The 22,249-nt window shown below is 46.0% G+C and overlaps 1 protein-coding gene across 1 annotated transcript in view; it reads left to right on the forward strand.

Annotated features, from left to right (window-relative positions):
* The window catches only part of NSD1 (nuclear receptor binding SET domain protein 1), a gene marked incomplete at its 5' end in the record, with an annotated part of 41,832 nt that overhangs the window by 11,647 nt on the left and 7,936 nt on the right, over positions 1–22,249 (forward strand). The window contains 15 exon segments of the mRNA XM_010284956.1: positions 49–331; positions 2,195–2,304; positions 3,406–3,475; positions 4,253–4,371; positions 9,259–9,402; positions 9,830–9,953; positions 10,500–10,700; positions 12,051–12,230; positions 12,567–12,723; positions 13,021–13,226; positions 13,823–13,935; positions 16,549–16,818; positions 18,150–18,266; positions 19,664–19,805; positions 20,259–20,365. Coding sequence (XP_010283258.1) covers positions 49–331; positions 2,195–2,304; positions 3,406–3,475; positions 4,253–4,371; positions 9,259–9,402; positions 9,830–9,953; positions 10,500–10,700; positions 12,051–12,230; positions 12,567–12,723; positions 13,021–13,226; positions 13,823–13,935; positions 16,549–16,818; positions 18,150–18,266; positions 19,664–19,805; positions 20,259–20,365 — 2,343 coding nt within the window.

Raw genomic sequence — 22,249 nt, forward strand, 5'->3', positions numbered from 1 at the left:
AGTGCCATGCAGGATGAATGTTTTCACCAAGATGTTTCTCTGTGCTAGGTGAATTCTGTGGCAAGGTCTGAATTTGAAGGAGGTCTTCCTGCACAGTGCAGTCCTGACAGAGATACCCAGCGGGGGCCAAGTCCTTTGGTTTCAACTCCATCTTCAACCAAAGAGTCCCCTCCCATTCTTGAAGCAGTGTGCTCCTTCTCAGAACTAGGATCACATTCCACTGATCAACTTCTGGAAGGACCTTCAGATTTTCCAGAGCTGGTGCTGTCTTCCTCAGATGTTTCTGAAGTTTCTGCTTCTCCAGATGCAGAAGAGAGATTCCTGAAATCGGGTAAGTGGGGGATTGTGTGCTTCTGCTCCCTGGAAGAGAAGGCACAAGTAAGTGAACTTCTTGCAAGTTGGGTGAAAATTGTTGCTTTGGTCAGAGTGAAAAGGTTAGTACCTGTTGATCTGTTAGTTTGTTTTTGCTTTACTTCATTCATTACTGGTGCTGGGAAGGGAGGGGCAGGTGCAGTGGGTGACCCAGTGAGCTGGATGGTTACACTTAATGCTTTTAGCTTTCTGTAGTGTATGATGGTCCTTCTCAGGTCCTGGCACAGAACACCCCTTTATCTAAATGAAGGTAGTCACAACTCCTCTGAGTCCTTGCCATCTGTGCTGGCAAACAGTGGCATTCCTTTAGCTTGAAGGTCTCTTGCTGCTGTTAAAGCCCTTTGGATGAACATTGTTGTGCAAGGTTGATACTCAAAGTCTAACCTGCATAGCTTGTGGGGTAACCTTTTGCTCCCCTAGTGAGATCAGGGAATTGTAGTACAGAAATCCCTCTGGGAAAGGTTTTTTCTTAGAGGTTCTAAGCATCTGTGGAAATTGTTGGAGACTTGTACTAGCAGCAAGCCAGGCCCTCAGCTTTCACTAAGGCATAGTACATCAAGAGTGAGTGCAGTCTGACAGGCTTTTCCCCTTTCCAACAGAGTCGGTCTCAGGGTCTATTTTGCAGTACATTCATTCTCTGGTAGCATCTAAAGACATGTCCAGGCTTAAAGCGCTGGTGTTTTTCTGTGCTAACTTGGATGGAACACTGTTCCTGTTCTAAAGGGCCTATAGTTTAAAAAAAAAAAAAAAAGAAACCAAGCAGGCAGACAGGTATGGACACTGGGAGGTCAGTTGGTCTGTTATGTTTGAGAGTAGATGGTTTGCCTTTGGGGTTTGTGGGTGTTGGATGGAAATGGAAGGTTGGAGAGGATTAAAGGAGGAAAAACTGGGGATGTGAACCTGAGGTTGGAGATGCAGGAGAACAGTACAAGGTGCAGCAGTGGGAGCAAATATCCAGTATGCAGAGGTTGCATAGCTCTTCCCTCTCCTGAGAAAACACCTCTTGCTGAAGCACACAGAGCCCAAGCTGTGGGCAGAGGCTTGCCTTGAGGACAATGCCGTATTGCCCCTCCATTAGGTGTCTGATGCGTAAGCAGTGCATGCAGAGGTAAGCAGTGCATGCAGAGGTGCGTGTCACAGAAAGGACGCAGCCAAGGCTGGTAAAGCAAGCAAATGAATGGGGTAGGATGGGAAGCAGGCTGTTACGTTGGATTGTCTTGCATCATCATTTCCTGATTGTTTTTACTGTTGCCAAAATTAGTGTGGATGAACCTAGGTCTAGGAACTTGTTACCCTCCTCAGTGCCAGCAAAAAGCTTGAGTAGGAAATGGTGCAGGTTACAGCTAGTTTGTTTGGGGTGTCTTTTCCCAAGTAGTTTTAATTGGAAGCGTGTCCTTTAGCCTGTTTACTATGTACAGCATAAATGCTGGTGTGAGTGGCGTGGGAGTGGAGGGAGGGCTGTATTTGTCGGTGGTAGGACTGGTTTATGCCAGATCAAAGTGATTGGGAAATTACAATCTGAATTGCAGTGCCAGGATGTGCTACTTGCTGGCATTGACTTCATAGTCTCTCTTCTGTGGGTGGATTTTTATATTAAATATTGAGGTATGCCTGAAGGTCATGACAGACTGAGGTCTGGTTTTGTGGAAGCTGTACAGAAACAGGTAATTGGCATCTTTGCTCAAGGAGCTTGTGATTCCAAAGGCAGGGTTGAAGCAAATGGATTGTGTTGTACTGTTAGCTGGTGTTTTACTTAATGGTCTCAGTCTGACTGAAGAAAAAAAAAATATCTGTTTATCTAATGTGAAGAATTTCATTGCAGGAAACTTCGAAAGCAAGCGTCAAAGGAAGCCCACTAAAAAGCTCTTGGAATCCAATGACTTGGACACTGCCTTTATGCCAAAGAAGGAGGAGTGGACTCCCCCAAAGAAGGTATATTCCTTCCAGCTCTTTTGAAAACCAGGTGGAAAACAAGCCTGGACAGCAGACCCTGCAGAATGAGATGCAGTGCAATGGGCTGTGGTTTTTTTGTTGGCTGTAGCCCAGGAGCAAAGGTCCACCCTTCCCAAAGGTGCCGATTGCTGTGTTATGAAGAAATCTGTTGAATATAGATGTGTTCCCCACCCCTCCCCACTTGTAATGGAGGTTGGGTAGTTAACGGCTATAAAATCTCCTCTCTTCATTGATTTATTTATATGGAAAAGGAGTCATCTGGATGCTGGCTTGGAAGGTGTGAGCAGAAATGTTCTGCGCAGCGGCTTTCTGTCACGGTTATGTTGCATTGTAGCTTGAGCTTGAACCTTGAGCAAAGGCTTTGTCCTTTGCCATCAGATTTCCTCTGCACGCTGTTTCCTTTGTTACCTTTCCAAGTGAGCTTGTGGATGGTATGCAAGTGCAGAGCTTGTAGCAGGATGGAGGCTTGAGTTGTATCACGTGTAGTATACAGTGCTTGGTGCAGATTTTTAAGGAAAATGCTGCTCTTCTCCGCTAAATACTTAATATTCAGTGACATGGTTTGGAAAAAAGCATCTTGTAAAGAATTATTTCAGGTGGTGTACCTGCAGAAGACTTGTTGCCACTGTGTCTAAGGTTGATTAATAACAGTTTTCTTACTTTCCTTTTTATCTCTCTGTGTGGCCCAGTCTTAATACAGTTATCATGTTTGTAGTAATGCAGAGGCCAGGGTATTTCAATCTTAAGCTCCATAAAAGTGTAAAGCCAGAAGAGAGTCTGCTCCCAGCACTTACAAGTGTTAGCAGTCTTTTTGGGAGAGCTGAGGAAACAGCGGATGATGCTAGTGAGCACAAGACACAGGAGACTTGGCATTCCTCCCTACCCAGAGACTGACTTTTCCATGTGGGATCTATCACACACACAAAATAAATGTTTTTTTGTAAAGTCTGTAATCACTGATGAATTCATGACCTGAACTTGTAAGTTACATGTTGCAGTCATTCGTAAAGGCTTTGAGTGGCTGAGGAGCATGCATCTCTCATTTGCATCTGGTGACTTGACTCTGCTGTGTATTTGTAGGGCACTGGCCCTTCAGAGAGCGACAGCTCTGAGCTCTACTCACCAGCCCACTTCTCGGACCTGGGAGAAGGTAAGTGAAGGAAGGGCTCCAGGGGTAGATGACTGGTAAAATTTGGGTCAGTGCCTGTGGCTTTGTGTATGTGTAAGGGCTTAACGTGTTCTGGCCTCTCAGAGGGTGCTTGCCTCAGCTGAAGCAGTGGCAGAAGAAATAGGTACTGAAATTGTTTACCCGAGGTACTGTAGTATCTTTGATTTCCCTATGGAAAGTGGAGATGGTGGGCTCATACTTCCATGAGAAGCTGTTCGCTTCTCATTTGTAGTTAGAGTGCTTGAAGGAAACTCGTCAGCACAGGTCCTGTACCAATATGCTGTCTTTTGCCTGATGACATGCTGTGACCAGGCTGAACGGTGGCTGCCCTCTCCCATGGACAGTTGTGCAGTTGCATTTTAGTCCCTTCCCATCTGTCTTTCTATCACGTTGGTATCTACATGAGGAATTTTTTGTTGCAGTGCAGTGGGAGGAGGTAGTTATCGGCATTTGATTAGCAATGTAAGCTTGGTGTTGGTGGCGTTTCTTCTTTTCTGCTGGGGGGCTGTTTCAGGAAAGTCAGTGGTGTTGTTCATCAGCCTAGCAAAAGCAGCTTAAACCGGTATGAATCAGTCCTCTGATGGTTGCAGGACAGAGGGCAGACTGCCTGGAGGCCTGTATTGCCCCAGCCCTTATGCACTCAAATACAGTAGGACCCAGCCTGAAGCTCTCAGGAAGGGTGTAGGACATGCTGGTGGCACCTATAGCAAGGGAATTATTTCTGCATTTTTCTTGAGTGGTCTTTCTGTTGCATCCCAGCTTCTGAAAAGCTCTTGGAGAAGCAGCGGAAGCGGAAGAGACAGCGCCATCCCTCTGCTGCAATGCATTCCAAGAAGGAGAGAAATGAGGAGGGGCTGGGGGAGACCCCACACTCTGAGGTACTGTTGGGTCTTTCTACATGCTGTCATCCCTGTAACCTGTCAGCTCCTTCCCAGGGCACCGTGTGGAGCCTAGGCCAGGTCATCTTTGGCTGGCTGATGTGTCAGTGGGGTCTTTGTCCTGCTGATACAGTTGCATGATCTGGGCTTGAAGCTGAAGATACCACCTTGATTTAGTAGCTATTTTGTGATGACTGCTTAACTCGGGCTCAGTTTTCAAGCTACTACTCAGCTAATTCTCCAGGGGGGTAGGCTGTTCTGATCTGCCAGGTTTTGCCTGGCATCTTACTTTGCACCTCAGAAGGTCTAACTGCTGTAAAAGGTCTTCTCTGGTAGTGATGGAAATCTTGCCCTTTTATGCATCAGTGTGAAGCACAAGCATTAGACTGTGGACTTCAACCCCTCCTTCCACTTGCCCCTGCATACCAGGGTGAGCTAAGAACCACGTTGGAGGGCATGGTGGGGGGGGGAGGCCGCTGTCTGAGACTGCTCACAAGAGCTTCTGATTATGTTCTGCCATCCAGCAGAAAGGGGTAGTTGGGGCAACTCCCTTCGACTTCATCCCAGCAGAGCTGGCGTACAAATATCTCTGACAAGCACATTTTGCCTTTTAGGAATGAGCCAGGTATCACCAAGTGTAGGGGAAGCAAGACTTTTCCTGGGAGAGGCGGGACACCTCTGGGCCTCTCACCATCGCCTCTCACTTCCAGTGGCCCAGGTTTAGCAGCAGGCCGTTCTGTGCGGTGTTCTGTCAGGATAGTCAGTATGTATTTCAGGAGCCAATTGTAGACATTTATTGTTGTATTTGTTGTTGTTATACAGCTTCCAGCAGAGCACAGACCTCACACCACTTGCCTGAGCAGTGCCAGCCACCCTGTTGCTACTGCTTTTTGAAAATGGTGTTTCTGAAGGGGGTGATAAAATGGGGTAATAACCCTGGGCCATGCAAGCCTTCCTGTACTGGTGTTAGTACTCTTTCTGAAGTGTGCTCGTCTGGAATCATGTTTCAAAGAAGCCTGTAAAAATATCTTTGCCAATGCTGGGGGGTAGTTAACACTGTCTGTTGTTAGGCACCCACTAAGAGACTGGCTCAGCTCTGAGCCAGAAAATTCTCTCTGAATGTTTTCTAGGGGAAAAAAAAGAGGGGGCAGTTCAGAGCAGCAAAATGACTAGGCCATGGCTCTGAATCCTGCACCCATTTGCTGCAGAGCAAGCCAAGGAAGTCTTAACTGCTTCCAGCCTTAGACATCTGTCTTGAGTACCTGAAGTTAGGTATGGTAAACCATGCCAAAAAAAAAAAAAAGCCAATGCTTGGCACCTTTTTCCAGCATCAATTTCTCTGTGATTGTGGCTCTTGAGCCACTGTGGTGAGTGTGTTCACCCCTTGGCTTAGGTGAGTGCGTGGGTACTGGTGAGTATTGGGGCGCTGTGGAGATGCGATTGTGCTTTCACATGGAGTTTGGACCATGCTGGTCCCTAAGTGACTTTCCACATACCAGGCAAGGAACCCCACTTTGTGCTGAATGGTGCTAGAAGAAATAGACGGTCTGATGATACACCACAGTGAAGCCTTGGATCCAGCTGCTTTCAGAGGAAAAGAGGGCAGGGGAAAGCTTGTCTGCCTGGGCTGAACTAAGCAGCTTTCTCTGTCCTTGCCTGTCCTTGGAGCCAGGAGTGGAAGTTCACAACGTCAGGGCAGCAAGAAGCTGAGAGAAGGGGATGGAAAATGCTGTTGAAATGGTTGTCAAGGTTGTGAACCAAGGTCAGGCTGTGCCAAAGAACAGGCCAGGCTTTTGAGGCTGTGCCAGATACAGCAGCAGATATAGCTCTGGAAGAAGACCCAAGATGAGAGACCTGCCCTCTGTAGGAGGTATGTAGTTTTGCAGTGCTCATGCTGGGTAAGGGAAGGAGGGGGAACAGTGTGACAGGTTCTTTTGAGTGATGGCCTTGAATGGCAATCCCCTTCTCCCTGTTCACGAAGCACTAGCCAGAAGTATCTGGCCTTGCTCATCCTACCTAGCTCTGATGTTCCCTTACCCATGCGGTTCTGGGGACACTGATAAAATAAGGCTAAGATCCTGGTGTGTGAAATGCACAGATTGGCCAGCTGTTTGGCCAGCAGAACCAAATAGGATGGGTTTAGGCTAGAAGAGCAGGGCTAGAGCATGCTGTGCCACACTGGACAGCGTGGGCCCAGTTGTTAAGGTAGCATTACTACTAGCAAATGCTTTCAGATCTGAAGAGGGAGTTGCTGGTTAATGTTATATGACTCCTAGATGTATTTTAGTCTCCCATTCCAATAACGTGTGAAACATGGCCATCAAGGTTCAAAACCAAGTACTAGCAGCCATGGTAGAAAGTGGCCAGAAGGATGGAAGGACCTAAACCAGTTCTAAAGCCCTCATACCTCTTTCTGTAGCAAGTATATGTGTGTGTGTCCCCTTCTAAAATACTCTCTGGAAACCTTAGCTACAGCAAGAAGCTAGTACCACTGACCACAGGATGGGTGGTGCTTGTTCACCAGCACCCTGCCCCTCCTGACAGGGACCTCAGTGACCATGAGAGGGGCTGAGCTCACTTTGTGTCTGTAACACTGGGGCTCCAGCATAAGCAGAGGCTATAGCTGACATTGTTTGCCCATACCAGTAGCTGATTAACCTTGCTCTTGTTCTTCGTTACAGTGACCCCTGCAACTCTGAGGTCACTGCTGAGCTGAGCAGAAGAGGGAGCACCTATGTAGGAATAGGAGGACCTGAGCTGTACCTGGTCCTTGGAGCACTGGTTGCTGGTGCTGCTCCTGGAGCATTCTAGAAACCAAAGCAAGTGTTTGGGCCAGAGGGCTACCTTGCAGCAGACTACAAAATTCCTAGCAGAAATACATCTGGAGGAGCAGAAGTATCATAGCACTTAGCTTGAGAAGATGCTATTGCATGTAGAGTCAAAGGGTCACTGTTGTGTTCTTAGATGGTCTTTTTACCAATGCCATAGAGACCTTTCCCTTCCCTTCTGTCTGCCAGGGCTGTGTGGTAGGATGGCAGCACCTTATGTGCTCCTTATCAGTATTCCCACAGGCTGCATCACTGCCAGCCTTCCAGCAAGAGTGTGATGGAGGGTAGGCTGTACAGGCTGTACACCGTATGGTATGTTGGACAGGCAGTAGTTTGTAGCTGGGAGTTTGCTCTTTTTTTTTGTGCTCAATAAAGGCAATTTACACAATTCATCTTTGTATTGTGTGCTTCAATATACTGTACATTGTTGCTCCACAGAACTCACGTGGCTTTGAAATGGCCCCAAATAAAAGTATACTGTTACATTCAGGGAATTAAAAAAAAAAAACCACCAAAAAACAAACAAACAAAAACAAACAAACAAACTAACAAAACCCCAAACCAAACACAAAACACCAAACAACAAAAAAACCCACAGGCAAAGGAAGCATCCTTATCTGACCAGAATACCAGCTCTGGATTCTTCCAATTTTAAACTTTATGTCCTTGTTTTGCCCAGACTAATAATGTGTGCAGAGGGCATTCAGTTCAGCTTACAAGCTTTAGCAGCACCACAGCTCAGATTGATACTCTCCCATACAGAAAGTGGTGCAAACTCCCTCGTGATTGTTAGCTGGACATCTAGCACCAAGCAGGCTTGAAGGTATGAGAGTGATGGCTGCTGCTCCTGCCAGCAGTTTGAATTCTTCACAGGGCCTTTCAGGTGTACAGTTTATGTCTGGGCATACACTGGCTATGCCTTGGTGACCCAAGGAGGAACTGACAGCTACGCACTGAGATCACTCGGCTAACTGCAGTGAGCTGGGGTCTTAAAAAATGGGAGTGTCCTTAAAATGTTCTTGCTCAAAGCACTTAGCTAAAGGCATCATTTCGGTGCTGCAGTAGTGGCCCTTAAGGTGTACCCACTCTGGGGTGGCAGCTGGGGCTGATGAGACAGCTGAAGTGTTGCCTAGACTGTACCTGAAAGGCCTAGAAGCTGGCAGGATGGCCTTTCCTAGCTTTTGGTTGCCTGTCCTGACAAAAGTGAAGGCAGTGCTGCTGTGTGCAGTTCCAGGACAGCAGCATCTTGTGGTAGAAAGACGTGTCTTTAGGATACCTGCTGCTTTCCTGCCCTCTGACAGTGTCTGGGCAGGTCCCATGGACACACTGAAGGTATCCTTCCACCCTGGGAAGCCTTATGGTAGGATCCCTGACTTGGCCCACAAGGGTGCGGTTGCACCTTTATCGTTTGAAACCAATTTTCTCAGCAGGATGCTCTTTCACCAGTTGATGTTACAGTCAGTGCTGTGATACTCATACAGGACAGATGCTCATGAAAGACTTGCTACCCCAGGCAGGTTGGTGGTGTAAATGCCCTGCTGCACCATTCACTTTGCTGTTGGCCAGCTAGTTCATACCAACACAGGCTGTGAGTACTGCATGCCTGTATTTTACATGGGTTAGGACAAGCTGAAACAAGTGTGGGGAAAAGTCTGGCTCATTTGCTGGGTGAAAACTGCAGTAAAGATTGTTTGAAGTTTTTAATTTGCATTTCCAATGCAAGTAGACATCAGGATGTTTTGCACTCTTCCATCCTGATTCGTTTCTATGTAAGGCAGTACCTTCCTCAGCCATGACTCTTCCTCAGAGAGGGGTTGTGAACAGGAAAATAATCGTGTTGGTTGTGTATTTTTTAATGATTTAGTAAACTAAGAGCTCTTCCCTTTCTTGTAAGCCTCTTGGTGGAACTGTATGGGGGATGTTCTCTCCAGGGTGGGTAACACACAGACCAACTGCCAAACCTGTTACGTGCTTAATGGCTGAATTTGTAGTTGTCCAAGTCAGGACAGGAACTACTGACAGCTCTGATTCTGGATTTTTTTTTTTTTTTTTTTTAAAGGGGGAGACATCGGTTCATGGGACTGCTGCAAGCCCCAAAGAGGGTAATGAAGAGGGGTCAGAGAATGACCATGGAGTGCCTTCGTCCAAAAAGATGCAGGGGGAGCGTGGAGGAGGAGCAGCTCTCAAGGAGAATGTGTGTCAGGTAGTGTCCTTGAAGAGATCTCTTTGAAACTTTATTACTATGAAGCCTTTTTAATGTAGGTTCTGGCACACGCTAGTGCCACAGCCAAGTCCACGTACCCTCAAGGGGTGCTTGCTGTAGAATTAACCAGCTTTTTGTGCTCTGAACTGAACCTTTCCTTTGTGATTGCCTCTCTTCCTGCTAAAGTCCACAGATGTTAGGGAGATGTGACCAACGTAATATTCACTTTAGCTGGCATATGGTAGCAGGGACAGGATAGCAAATGGCAATGGAGATGCACAAACCACCTGAATTTACTGATATGAGGAAAACTTAGCATTTTTCCACAGGGGTCTGGCAGTTCTGGCCAGGATGTGGGTTGCTGCTCTCTGGGATGAGGTGGGGAAGGAGGTTGCTCAGAGCTGATGTTGTGCTACTTTCCCCACAGATCTGCGAGAAGCCAGGGGAATTGTTGCTGTGTGAGGCGCAGTGCTGTGGTGCTTTCCATCTGCAGTGCCTTGGGCTCTCCGAGATGCCAAAGGGCAAATTCATCTGCAATGAGTGTTCCACTGGTACGGCAGCTTTTGTGAGCACGGAAGGCCAGGGTGCTTCCTGCATGCTTAGCTGGTGCTTCCTTTGCTGGAGTGATATGCCTGTAGTAGGGCCATTAACTAGCTCTCAGTCTTCTGATTGTTGGTTTGATGTTTGATAATGACTTCTAATTAACTGGTCTTACTGTTGATTCAGGCATGTGGGGTGTGAAGAACTAGATGTCCAGGATCTGGTGGGAGAGAGAAGGGGAAATTCTTATCAGGGACTAGTGAGGGGGAGCTGGTGGGGAGAAGTCTGGAGTGGGCTGGGAAGAGGAGAATGTCTAAGCAAGGCTTGTCAATTTTTCTCATTTTTCCCTGGCCTGAAATCACAGCTATAATAATACTTTTTTTTGTTCTGGAGCTTTATTGCAGCTGCAGGCTTTCTCTGCAGAGACCTGTGCTTTGGGATACAGGGTACAGCAGGTTGGGAAGTTGTGCTCTGCTAATACACAGCATGGTGGAAGTGTCAGGTTTTCATTTAGCCCTTCTGTGTGGCTGGTTTTATGTCTGTTGCTCTTTCTCCAGGGGTCCATACCTGCTTTGTGTGCAAGAGCTGCGGGGAAGATGTAAAACGGTGCTTGCTGCCCCTCTGTGGGAAGTACTACCATGAAGCGTGCATACAAAAGTATCCGCCCACAGTCATGCAGAACAAGGGCTTCCGATGCTCCCTGCACATATGTATGACTTGTCATGCTGCTAACCCAGCGAACATCTCTGCATCTAAAGGTACTGAAATCTTCTAGGTGATGTAGTTAGAAGCTTTTTGTTTGTTTCATGTCCACTGTGCGGTTACCTGGTCCACTAGTTCTTTATGTGGATTTTCTGTCCTTGCTGTAGTGTTTGCTGAGGAATAGCTTCTCTTGGGGGAGTGGAAGGGGTGGTGTCAGTATGTGAGATTTCTGCTCATCAGCACTCCTGATGGTCAGACATGGCAACTAAAATGTTCTCCTCTGTCCAGACGCTTGGATGCCTGCACGTCCAGCAATGCCACATCCCTCTCTGGGTTTTTGAATAAGTCTCTGGAGCTGTACAGACACTCATGTTTCTCCTATGTACTTTTCACCGTGACAGTGCTGCAGATGGTGCCTACTTAGCAGCACTGGCTATCAAGGGAACAGCATAGAGAACAGTGTAGTAAAAACTATGATATTGTTCTAGTTCTGCTTTTTTTTTTTATAATGCAAATTCTCATCTTGTAGTAGTGATGCCCTTGGGCTAAGCTTCTCAAGCAAATATTTATTTGAGCTGTTTGCAGCAATACCTTGACCTTTATCTCACATGATTAAACTTAAAACTTTTATGTGTATTTGCTTCTAAAGCTGCCTTTCTTTAAATCCTTGGTATCTTAAAATGAGCAACAGTAAGACCAGCTCTATTTTTATCCTCAGGGTCTGTGTTAAAGTTGTGTCTGTCCTGCGCCGCGCCCCCCCCCCCGATTTTGATGCACAAATCAGTATTTGGTGCAGAAGACAACAGTAAGGCCTAAAGCCCACAGCTGACCACTTCCACACTGAATATTTGCGTTGTGTTCCTTTGGCTGCTGCTTCTGAGTGGTCAGATTTACCCCTTTCCTCTCACCTCTTCTCCCTGTTTATAGTCTCCTGGGAGGAACTGAAAACAGACTCTCAAAAACCTTGGATAAATTAGGCCTGTAGGCAATTCTGAATTCTCCATTCTGGAATTTCAAGGTAAAATCTGATAAAGTGGAGAGGCAAGTGCTGATGTTTTCAGAAGCTACATGGATTGGTTTCATTATGTACAGCTAAGCACTTGGAACACCCCCTCTGTAATTACTGTCTGAGCTGATTTGCTAATTATTTGTGTATGATAGGAAGCAGTCCCAGCCTGTGAACTCCTGGAACTGTGTCTGCACAGCATGCAGGAGGTTTTTCCCTTCAAAATAATAAAATTTTATATATGTTGTACACAAATATATATTAAAGGTAATTATAATTTTATATGTATTCTGGGTTTTTTTTTTAATATTTTGAGCTTAGTTATCAATAGAGGCTAGTTTTGGCAGGAAACAAAAAAATCGTCCTCCTTCACTGTGTTCCCAACATGTTCTGTTGCTAGGTCGCTTGATGCGCTGTGTGCGGTGTCCGGTTGCATACCACTCCAACGACTTTTGCCTCGCTGCTGGGTCCGTGGTCCTTGCCTCCAACAGCATCATCTGCCCCAATCACTTCACTGCACGGAGGGGCTGCCGCAACCACGAACACGTCAACGTCAGCTGGTGCTTTGTCTGCTCGGAAGGTGAGATGGTCTGCACTGGGTCCTCTGTCACCAAAGAATGCCCTGACAAGAAGTCATGAGAGCAGGCAGAAGCTTTGCCCATCCAGACTGTGCCAGTGAGAACTGCAGAGAACAGATTGCCTTCCTATCCATCCCCATTTAAGTCCAACTTCAGGCTAGGTCTTTTTCTGTATTCTTAGAAGGGTTATTTTTCCAGCATGAATAGGGCACACAGCCTTTTGAAAAGTGCTTGCAGAAGAGCATCATGCCCTTTTCTCAACTGTGTATGTCTGGAAGTGTGGAGTCCAGGGCTTCTGCACAGTGACCCTGATAAATTCCTCCTCCTTTTCTTTGCAGGGGGCAGCCTTTTATGCTGTGAGTCGTGCCCAGCTGCGTTTCACCGTGAGTGTCTAAACATTGAGATGCCAGAGGGAAGCTGGTATTGTAATGATTGCAAGGCAGGCAAAAAGCCACACTACAAGGAAGTAGTCTGGGTGAAAGTTGGGCGCTACAGGTAGGTGAAGGTAGAACAGACTTGTCCCCATCCCTTCTTCATGCAGTGCTTGTGGTGATTGAGGTGAGAAGCTGCTCCTCTCTGCAGGGTGCAGTGCAGCAGACTCTGGCTTTTTTGCATGCCTGTAGTGGCTGGTTAAATGTGTGCTTTCCTCCTCCAGTAGCCTCTTGTTTCCCCATCAGCCTTGCTGGTAGCTCTCACACACTTTTTTCCCTATGTCTCCATGCAGTAGCATACTTCTGAGGTGGTTGGAATTGGGGAAGCCAGAGGTTCCATCTGCCCTTCCCTGTGTTGCAGGTGGTGGCCAGCTGAGATTTGCCATCCTAGAACAATTCCTGTCAACATCCAGAAAATGAAACATGACATTGGTGAGTTCCCGGTGCTGTTCTTTGGCTCCAAGGATTACCTGTGGACCCACCAGGCCCGTGTGTTCCCTTACATGGAAGGTGATGTCAGCAGCAAAGACAAGATGGGGAAGGGCGTGGATGGCATATACAAGAAAGGTAACTTGTCTTCATCCAGAGAGGTACATGTTCATTTTTTCTTCATTCCCATTTGGAGAAGTGGCATTATTATAACAGAGAAAAATACTTTTTTAGTGCTATAATGAAAAGAAACTTGCAGAATGAACTGCTGCTTATCTATCATCCAGCGCACCCATAATGTTCATTGATCTGGACTTGCAGAGGAGGAGAAGGGTGTGCAGAACTTGAATGCTTCTCCAGCTCTGATATAGCTGCTCTAAATCTGAGTGAGCTGCTGCTCTATCAGCTTCCCTGTGTCTAATACAGTCTTCTGTATATAAAAATGCGCTTGAGAGTTGTGAATGCAGCTGCCTGACACTTCTGCCCAAAAGTGGTCAAAGCTAGTTGGCAGTTTGGATGCTTCATCACCCATGGGCAGGTCCCTTACTGTAACTCCTGCAATTGCCCTACTGCATTGGCATTTTCTTCAGTCCCTCTCCGGTGAACCTCTTCTCCCGAAGTACACAGCCTGGGAGGTTTGCTTGTGGAGCTGTGAGCCCTGGGTGGACACTGGCAGCCCAGCTCCGCTCCGTGTGAGCAGAGTTCCTCATAATACACCTTGTTGTCTCACTTAGCTCTTCAGGAAGCTGCAGTAAGATTTGAAGAGTTGAAGGCACAGAAAGAGCTGAGACAGCTTCAGGAAGACAAAAAGAATGACAAGAAACCTCCTCCCTACAAACACATCAAGGTGAGGGCAGGTGCTGGAGACAGGTCCAGAAGAGAAGTCTTGAGCTGTTGGTGCAGGTGATTTACAGGTATACAGAAACATTTCTATTGTTTGGGTGTCTGGCTGTATTTGAAGATTACTTTAGTCCTCTTGGCATCTTCAGTCATCCTCCACAGAAAGGAATCATGTATGCACAGAGCTGTATCGAAGCTGGACACCAGTAATAGAGGTACTCTGATTTACTGGAACAGATCTGGACATCTCTGTTCCGTGTCAGTTGTGGGGAGAGTGCTATTAATATGCAGTATGCTCAAGTACTGCATGCTGCTGATGGCAAGGTGGGCATCTGAGGTGGTGCAAGACAGGAGATGGTCAGTATGTAGTGGAGCAGAGCCATGGGGAGGATGGTAACCTACACTGGAGCTTGGCAGTATCTTGTTTCATCTCTGCTATTGTTGGTTTTTTTTTTCTGTATTGGTTGGTGACTGAACAGAAATACTAAAGCAGATGTACGTGTTGGGATATCAGCCCTTTTGCTGAGTTTTGGGGAACTCTTCATGTTTAGGGCTGTATTTTGATATAGAATTGGAGCAGCAATAGGAGTCCTACAGGATGGAGGTGACTTGAGAGGAGAGCTGGGGCCAAGTGAGTATATGTGCTTGAGATGTGGGTCCAGACTGATCAGAAACCCAGGGACTCGGGGACTGTGTTCCTCTTTTCATTGCCTCGGTCTGCTCCTTCCCTTTTTTATGTGGCAAACTATGAAAGCTTAACTGATTGCTGTCACGTTTTATTTCTAAGTAGGTTTTCTAGGCAGGCAGGTACACCCTGCATGAGTTACGGGACAGTGTAAAGAATACAGCTGAATGTTGTGGCAGCAGTATGAGCCAAGCAGCTTCAGTGGAGGAAATACAGTTTCACATTATAGGTGTTTTTAAGCCTGTCTCTGGCTGCAACATGAAGGAGCTTTGGAAGCAGTTTGGAGCCTTTGAAATAGTCTTTTAATATAAGTAATAATGGTCACGGTCATGAGCCATGGCAGCTTTTCTGAGGTCTGGGTGCAAGCTGTTTGCCTCTGTGAAAGCAAAGCACTTCACAGGAGCATATGGTTAACTGGAGAAGGCTTCTGGGTGGAATGGCCAAAGCTGGCTGTGTCTGCTCCCATCCTGGCCGCCTAAGGAGATCAGCACCTCAGGGTTCATCCTGAGGAGCGGCAATGTGAGAGGCTGCTGCAAAATACACTTGGGATCCTTCATCACATCAGGGTTGTGGCTAGTCCAAGCATTGCCTTGTTTTGGAGCTGATTTTGTACCAGCAGTGCCTCAGAGTAGGGCAGGCCTGCTGGGCATGTGTGCGTACTGAGGGGCACCATGGTTGGACACTGTGGTTGCTTGGGATGGCAGTGCCAGAGCCAGCAAGGGCACCTCTGCCTGCCCTGGTGGTGGGTGAACGGTCCTAATCCTCTGAGTCTCATTACTCTTAATGAGCTGATGAACTAACAGTCTGAGATGGGAAGCAGCAGAGAACACAAGAGTGACAAGGAAGGTCGGAGGTGGGAGGCAGTACTAGGAGGAATGGGAGATTGTGTGTGTTGAAGAGATTAATCTGGGGTTTCTGCAGGGTTTGCTTTTAAACAAAGAGGGAGGATAAGGACTTGGCCAGCCTCTGCAGGCTACTAGCACAGGAACTTACTCTGTGGGTGGGACTAGATAAATCATGGGGGGGCTGGAATAGTTTTGCTAAATGACCCTCTCCTTTCATGTTCTGGGAGAGGAAAGGGAGCTGATGGTATTGCTCGCCTGGGCAAAGCACAGCAAGGACCTTTTCTTCAGTGTCTGTCTCCAAGTCCTGACTCTCTGTTGCCTGCCTTTCAGCGTTTGCTGCCAAAACCAAAGGACCCTGCTCATGCCACAGACATGCCAGTTGCTTCTCCACCTGGTGCTGCGCTCTGCTTCCTTCTGGAGTGGTTTTTAGAGAGCTCCTTGGCTTAACTCTGAGCTCTTCTTTGGGCCTTCCAACCCCAGCCTTGTCTGGTTTTTCCTTCATTTATATCTGCAGGACAGTTGGGTAGGAGGCTAACTGCTTGTGGCCTGGTGCAAAGGGAGGCCCTCTGTACTTGGTCACAAACATGCCAGCCTGGTTATCGTAGTGACAGCTGAGAAGACAAAACGGCTTGAAGGTGACAGATTCAAAAACTAGGGCTGCAAGGAGAAGCTAAGGAGAAGGACCTGACACTGAGACTGGAGAAGGTGCTTTTTCATGCAAAAAACGGTTTGGTGTCAGTCACAGGTATGGTGTGCACCCAGCAAGAGCGCTGGGCCACCTGGGCTGGATGTAGGCACAGTGGTGATGGGAGGCAGACACTTGGCAGCCTCTTCCCCCTCCAGGGTGACAGAATACACCCTGCACCAGGTGATGCTAATGGGGGACCTGCATCTTCCTTAGCTCTTTCCTCTAACCATATATGTCTTGAAATAGTGTGCTCAAAAGTACTTGTACTTGTGTCCTCCTGCCCCTCGGTGTAACTACCTTGCACTGTAGCCTGTCAGCTCGTAGGCAAGGTTTGAGTATAGAAGCGACTATCATGATGACCTGTTGTTCTTATGTAGCTAACATCTTTCATGTGCATTCAAGGTGAACCGGCCGGTGGGTAAGGTGCAGATCTTCACTGCAGACCTGTCCGAGATACCGCGTTGCAACTGCAAACCAACAGATGAAAACCCATGTGGCCTGGATTCCGAATGCATCAATCGCATGTTGCTCTACGAATGCCACCCCATGGTTTGCCCTGCTGGGGAGCGCTGCCAGAACCAGTGCTTCTCCAAGCGGCAGTATCCCGAGGTACAGATTTTCCGCACACTGGCACGAGGCTGGGGCTTGCAAGCCAAAACAGACATCAGAAAGGTGTGTGCTCTGTTTCTGCTTGTAATTTTCTCTTGACACTTCTCTTGCTTAGTGTTGGTTTCAATAGATTTGAAAAATTACCATCTTCCATAATTTGAAGAAAACTTCTTGCCATAGAATGCCATTTAGGAAAGGAATGAATGAATTTAACTTTTCCAGTCCTGACAAGAATGTTTTGGCTTAGCTAACCAAGAAAATGGTTTGCATGTTGATATCCCACAGGGTAAGAAAGATGATTGCTCGATCTGTCTGCTTGTATGGACGATGGGCTTTATGAGTACACCAGAACACTGGCCTGAAGATGGTGCTCAGGATTTCCAGATGGGGAACAGTGATTATACCATCCCCCCATTCTTGAATAGCCAGGCTTTTCCAGCATGAGAATCTTGTATCAGAAACTGAAACCAGGGCTTGGCTCTTACAAAAGGGTAATGTCTCGGAGATGGCTATTATTATTGCTGAAACTGGTGTCTTCAGCTAAAACACTTGTATTTATTTTTTTTTTAAATGCAGAGAGTAGTAGTTCTGTGGACACATGTCTCTGCTGAATGAAGAAGGAAGAATGTTAAAGCAAAGAGAACCCCAAAGTTAGAAAAGGATGAAGTGAAACAGAGGACAATTAGCATAGTAGGAGAAGAATGTCTGAAAAAGGAGTAGGCACAACATGCTATGGGAGGGCTTGATAACAGGAAGAAAAATGTGGGTCTAGTCTGTTTAGACTTTGTGCCTGCTATCATATAGGTTAAAGGATCTCTCTGCCATTTCATGCACCTGTTATGTTTCACTTTTAGCAGACAGTCTGGAAACAGCAAAACTCAATTATTTAATGGAGGCAGCCATTAGCCCCAGTGGACCAGAGCTGGGGTTCCCTTTGACAGTTGAAGTATGGTCTCATGGCAGGGGAACTCTGCAGATGCGCTGCAGGAGCAGGTGCCCTAGGTGCATCATGGTGCTCGGTGTGCTTGATCCCCAAAGGCATACTGTTTCCAGCTGGAATGCAGTTATGCAGTGCTTTGAGCTTTGCAGCAAAGAGCTGTTCTTGTAGTTTACTTTTATGCTGTCCCTGAATGTTAATTCTTTCTGTAGCACAAAGAATCTGATGGCCATTGTTACTTTATTTAATTTATTTCAGGTTATTTGTTGAGTATGTGAAACGGATGTACGATTCAGGGCTCTTAGTGAAGAGTGTAGGTCAAACTGGCTGCAAAGGAGATTTTTATGGAAGGTTTTCCACAAAGGAAACAGGAACTAAGTTTCAGCATAAAGGTGGATGTTCCTCCATCCTGGAAGGAATTTGTCTTCATCTTACAAGCTTATTTTCTCCCTGACAGGGTGAATTTGTTAATGAATATGTCGGGGAGCTAATTGATGAAGAAGAGTGCCGAGCCCGAATCCGCTATGCTCAGGAGCATGACATCACCAATTTCTACATGTTGACGCTGGATAAGGTATGTGGAAAGAATTTCTCTTGCCAGGATACTATTACAGAAGTAAAATGATTACAAGGAAGGCATGATAGTGGTCTTTTCCAGCAAGTAAAAAGGTGCTAAGAGTTGCTGACGAGCTGGTCTGTACTGCTACTAAAGAGAAGACTAAAAGAATGGACTTAGTATGCAGTAGAGAAGTTTCGGGTTGGATATTAGGATTAGGAGCAAAGTCTGAACCGACTTCAGTGGAATTTGTTCAGAAGAGGTGAGGCAGTTATCTGAGGGCAATTGTCTGAGGATCATAGATCCTGCTTCAGCGTAACAGGGTGAATTTGTAACCTCAGGATCCTTCCCAGCAGCTGAACCACGGAGAGTCCAGAACTGGGCTGGTGTGTGCCAGAGAAAGCATCAGTCATCAGATGTACAAGTATCAGGCACAGTGAGACACTCATTTAAGTTCAGATCCCAGGTCTTGCTGATCTAAGCAGAAGGGTGGATTTTGTTACGCCCACAGACTCCTCAGTGGGTCCTGGAGGCCAGGTTGTTGGTGTGAGCTCCCGGATTTCAGAGGTAAGTAGTTTTGTCAGCTGCTTTCCACACCTTGTCAATCAACCTTGGAAAGATTGGAAGGAAACCATGAAAGCAGGCATGGGAAGAAGCTGTCATGTGTGGGACAAGATAACAATGTGACTTGATTCCTAGCTCTCCCTTCTTCTTGCTGGAAATGCACACTGACCGTATCGTGTTCTCCTTGTCTGGCTGATGGGTGAGAGTGGGGACAAAACCAAGTGTTAGTATGTCCCTTATTATTGTAAAAATGAATCTCAGCTTTTGCTGCTTACAGCTGCCCTCTCCTCTCTGACACAGTCTAGCAAATGGTAGTGTACTGTACAGCAGCGTACCTCACATGTTACATGCTGTTCCTGTTTTCCTTCTATACATAGATGTACAAGAAACAGGAACTGGTATTTTGCTTTTGGGGTCTGGAACCACAAGTGCTGTCTTGGAAGTGCGCTGGTGTAGTGTTTATCCAGTATTGACATGGCAGGGAGAGCTAACTTCCCAGAAAGCATCCTGGCTGTTCAGGAGCCAATGTGTCTTTGAAGAGGAAGGTGATGTTGCACAGGAGACTGTATTGCTATATGATCTGCCAGCCCTGAGCAGACATCAGTGTGTGGAAACTGCTTGGGTGTCTGTCGATTTTCCAGACCACACAGCGACACCTCTCCCTTACGCTTGGTTAAAACACATGTGCGAGCTCAGGTACTTTGGAGGTGTTATCAGATGCCTCCGTTGTCATACTTTTCACTGCCAAACAGTGCTTTCTTGGTATACTGGTACCTATGCTGCAGCAGTTTGAGCAGGAAATGACAGTTATCAAATGTGTTTTTCTGTCTTCCCCCCCCCACCCCACCCAGGATCGAATCATTGATGCTGGGCCAAAGGGCAATTACGCTCGGTTCATGAACCATTGCTGCCAGCCAAACTGTGAGACTCAGAAATGGTGTGTGAATGGCGATACTCGGGTCGGGCTCTTCGCAATTGTAAATATCAAAGCTGGTAAGGAACCCCACTCTGTCAGTACCTGCAGTTAAAAACATGAGAGTGTTTCTGTAAGGAAAGGGGAGGGTTTGCAGCTCCCTGGAAGGATATTTAATTTTTGTTTTCACATAGGCATTCATGAGACTTAACACCAGTGCTGACATAATGAAACACATACATCCATGGTATAAATGGAGGTTCATAGTTCTGATTTACAGGGCTAGGAAATGGAACTAAGCATGCTACAGCATGGGGTAGAATGCCCTTTTTAGCTGTAGTATGTGGCAGGGGTGTGGGGTTGCACTGAATTTTCAACCCACACAGACCTGTGGGGAGATTAATAGTTGGTACCCTTGCACAGTTGTCACAGTCATTTGTGTCATTATATTTCAAAGGAGATTTTGCTTCAGTAAAATGTTCTGCCCCATAGTTCATTACAACTTGCTTGGTTTTGATCTGCTTTTGTGCCAGGGACTGAGCTGACTTTCAACTATAATCTGGAGTGTTTGGGAAATGGAAAGACCGTTTGTAAATGTGGTGCCCCAAATTGCAGTGGCTTCCTAGGAGTACGGCCAAAGGTATGATGCATCCTTTAAGCTTTTGCTTGTCCAAATCATCTCTTTGCATAGATGTGTATCCTTTGTTGCAGAGATCCCGGGAAGGGTAATCTGGTTTCAGTGTGGCCATAAGAACATTGCTTGAAATGACTTGAATGTTCAAGTTTTCATTCTGGGAGAGCAGATCTTAGACCTCAATTATTAGAGTTACTATAAACATTGACAGGAAATTGTATTTTATGCAAAGAATAAATGAAAGATTTTTTTTCAGAATTTTCTGCTTATTATCATGGCAAATTCCATTGCATTAGAGGACCAAAGAACAGGCACGGGAAAGACTTCCATCGCATAACCAGAAAACCACAGCTCAGCCCATTTTCCAAAGTAAAAGCCTGAGTAAATTGTGAGCCTACATGGAAGGCCAACAAATTCTCATTCCTTCAGACTGGAATTGCTTTAGAGCACCAGAAGGCTTCCACATCACCATCTTCATTGCAATAAGAAAGTGCCTGTTTTTTCCTTCTTTTAGTTAAGCAACCGAAGTTTACGCATCAGACGGGAATAAGAAATTTGCTGCATCTGTAGTAGAAAAATCACTAGCTTTTAGAACTCACTGACTTTTGAGAGCTTTGTTTTGTAACTGTAATGTTGCAGTAACATGAATTTATTTCAGTTACCTCCTTATGTGAGCCGGTTCTCACTGGGACAAGGAAATAACAGGAGCAGTTGGCCAAGTTCCCAGCTGTCACCAGCTAAATCTGTCTCAGATGTTGGTTTGTTTCAAGAGCTTCACTAAATCAGTAATCCCTCTGGCATGTGGATACTGGCGGCTTGTTTACCCACAGTTAAGGGTTAAAAGCTCCAGCAGCACAGTTGTTAAGCCCCATCAAAATATAGGGAAGGTTTTGTGAATTCTCGAGAGCCCTTAGTTCTGCAGAAAAATTAATTTAAGATAAAAAAAAAAAGTATGTCTTCAGAAGTTGACAGATGAGGTGAATTACACATCTGATGTATTTAGTTCTTTTTTGGTTTGCAATTTAAAGTTCAATTGATCTTGGGCTGCTCCTGTGTTATACATGGCTTGACTGTCATTTTCACCCTGAAATTGCAGGTTGCCTGATGGAAATCAGAGAGAGATGCCCTTTAGTTGGCATTAATGTTCCATTGTGATGCCTGAGGTGACTCATTCCATCTTGATGAGTTGGGCTAAGAAACAATACCCAAGAAAACAGTATCTTGGTTTTTTTGTTTTTCAAATTCATCCCACAATAGATGCATTTTTAAGCTTCCTGAAGATGCAGCAAGATAAAACTTGGCTGATTATATTCAAGTTCACTCTTAAAAGTGACCTTTCTAACTAGGAGTGTGGAATAATGTGTGGGAGTCTATTGTACTGCAGTGAGCAAGTGGGAATCGCTTAGTCCAGCTGTTAGACCTTGCTTAGACATTCAAATTAGCTGTGAAGGGTTTTTCTTGTTCTCTTTGTAATTAGATGGCCGAGGTACTAGGCACTGAGAATAGGTGGAATAGTTTAGGTGGAGTGATTTCACTTCCTGCATTTTCAGTGATAAGAAAGGCCTGAGTTGTCCCCATTGTCAATGGGAATGATGGTATGAAAACAGAAACATCCACATGTGAAGGGGAAGGAAACAATCAAGAGATATAACTCCCTGGCGGCAAGAGAGCTGGATAACCACTGCTGCCAAATTCTGAAATTGTAGTTCTGGAGACAAAGTTTTTAAATTTTTTTTTGGTGTTTCTGTTTTTAATCTTAATAGGAGAGTGATGAAAATAGTGCCCAATATTTATGCAGAATAAAGGATGCAAAAATCACCTCGTAGCCATCATCTCAACACACAGAGATGTTCTGCATGGAGAATGCATATTTGGATGGGAGAATATGTT

The sequence above is a fragment of the Phaethon lepturus genome, unplaced genomic scaffold (assembly GCF_000687285.1).
Source record: "Phaethon lepturus isolate BGI_N335 unplaced genomic scaffold, ASM68728v1 scaffold33280, whole genome shotgun sequence".
In the NCBI taxonomy this organism is placed as follows: Eukaryota; Metazoa; Chordata; class Aves; order Phaethontiformes; family Phaethontidae; genus Phaethon; species Phaethon lepturus.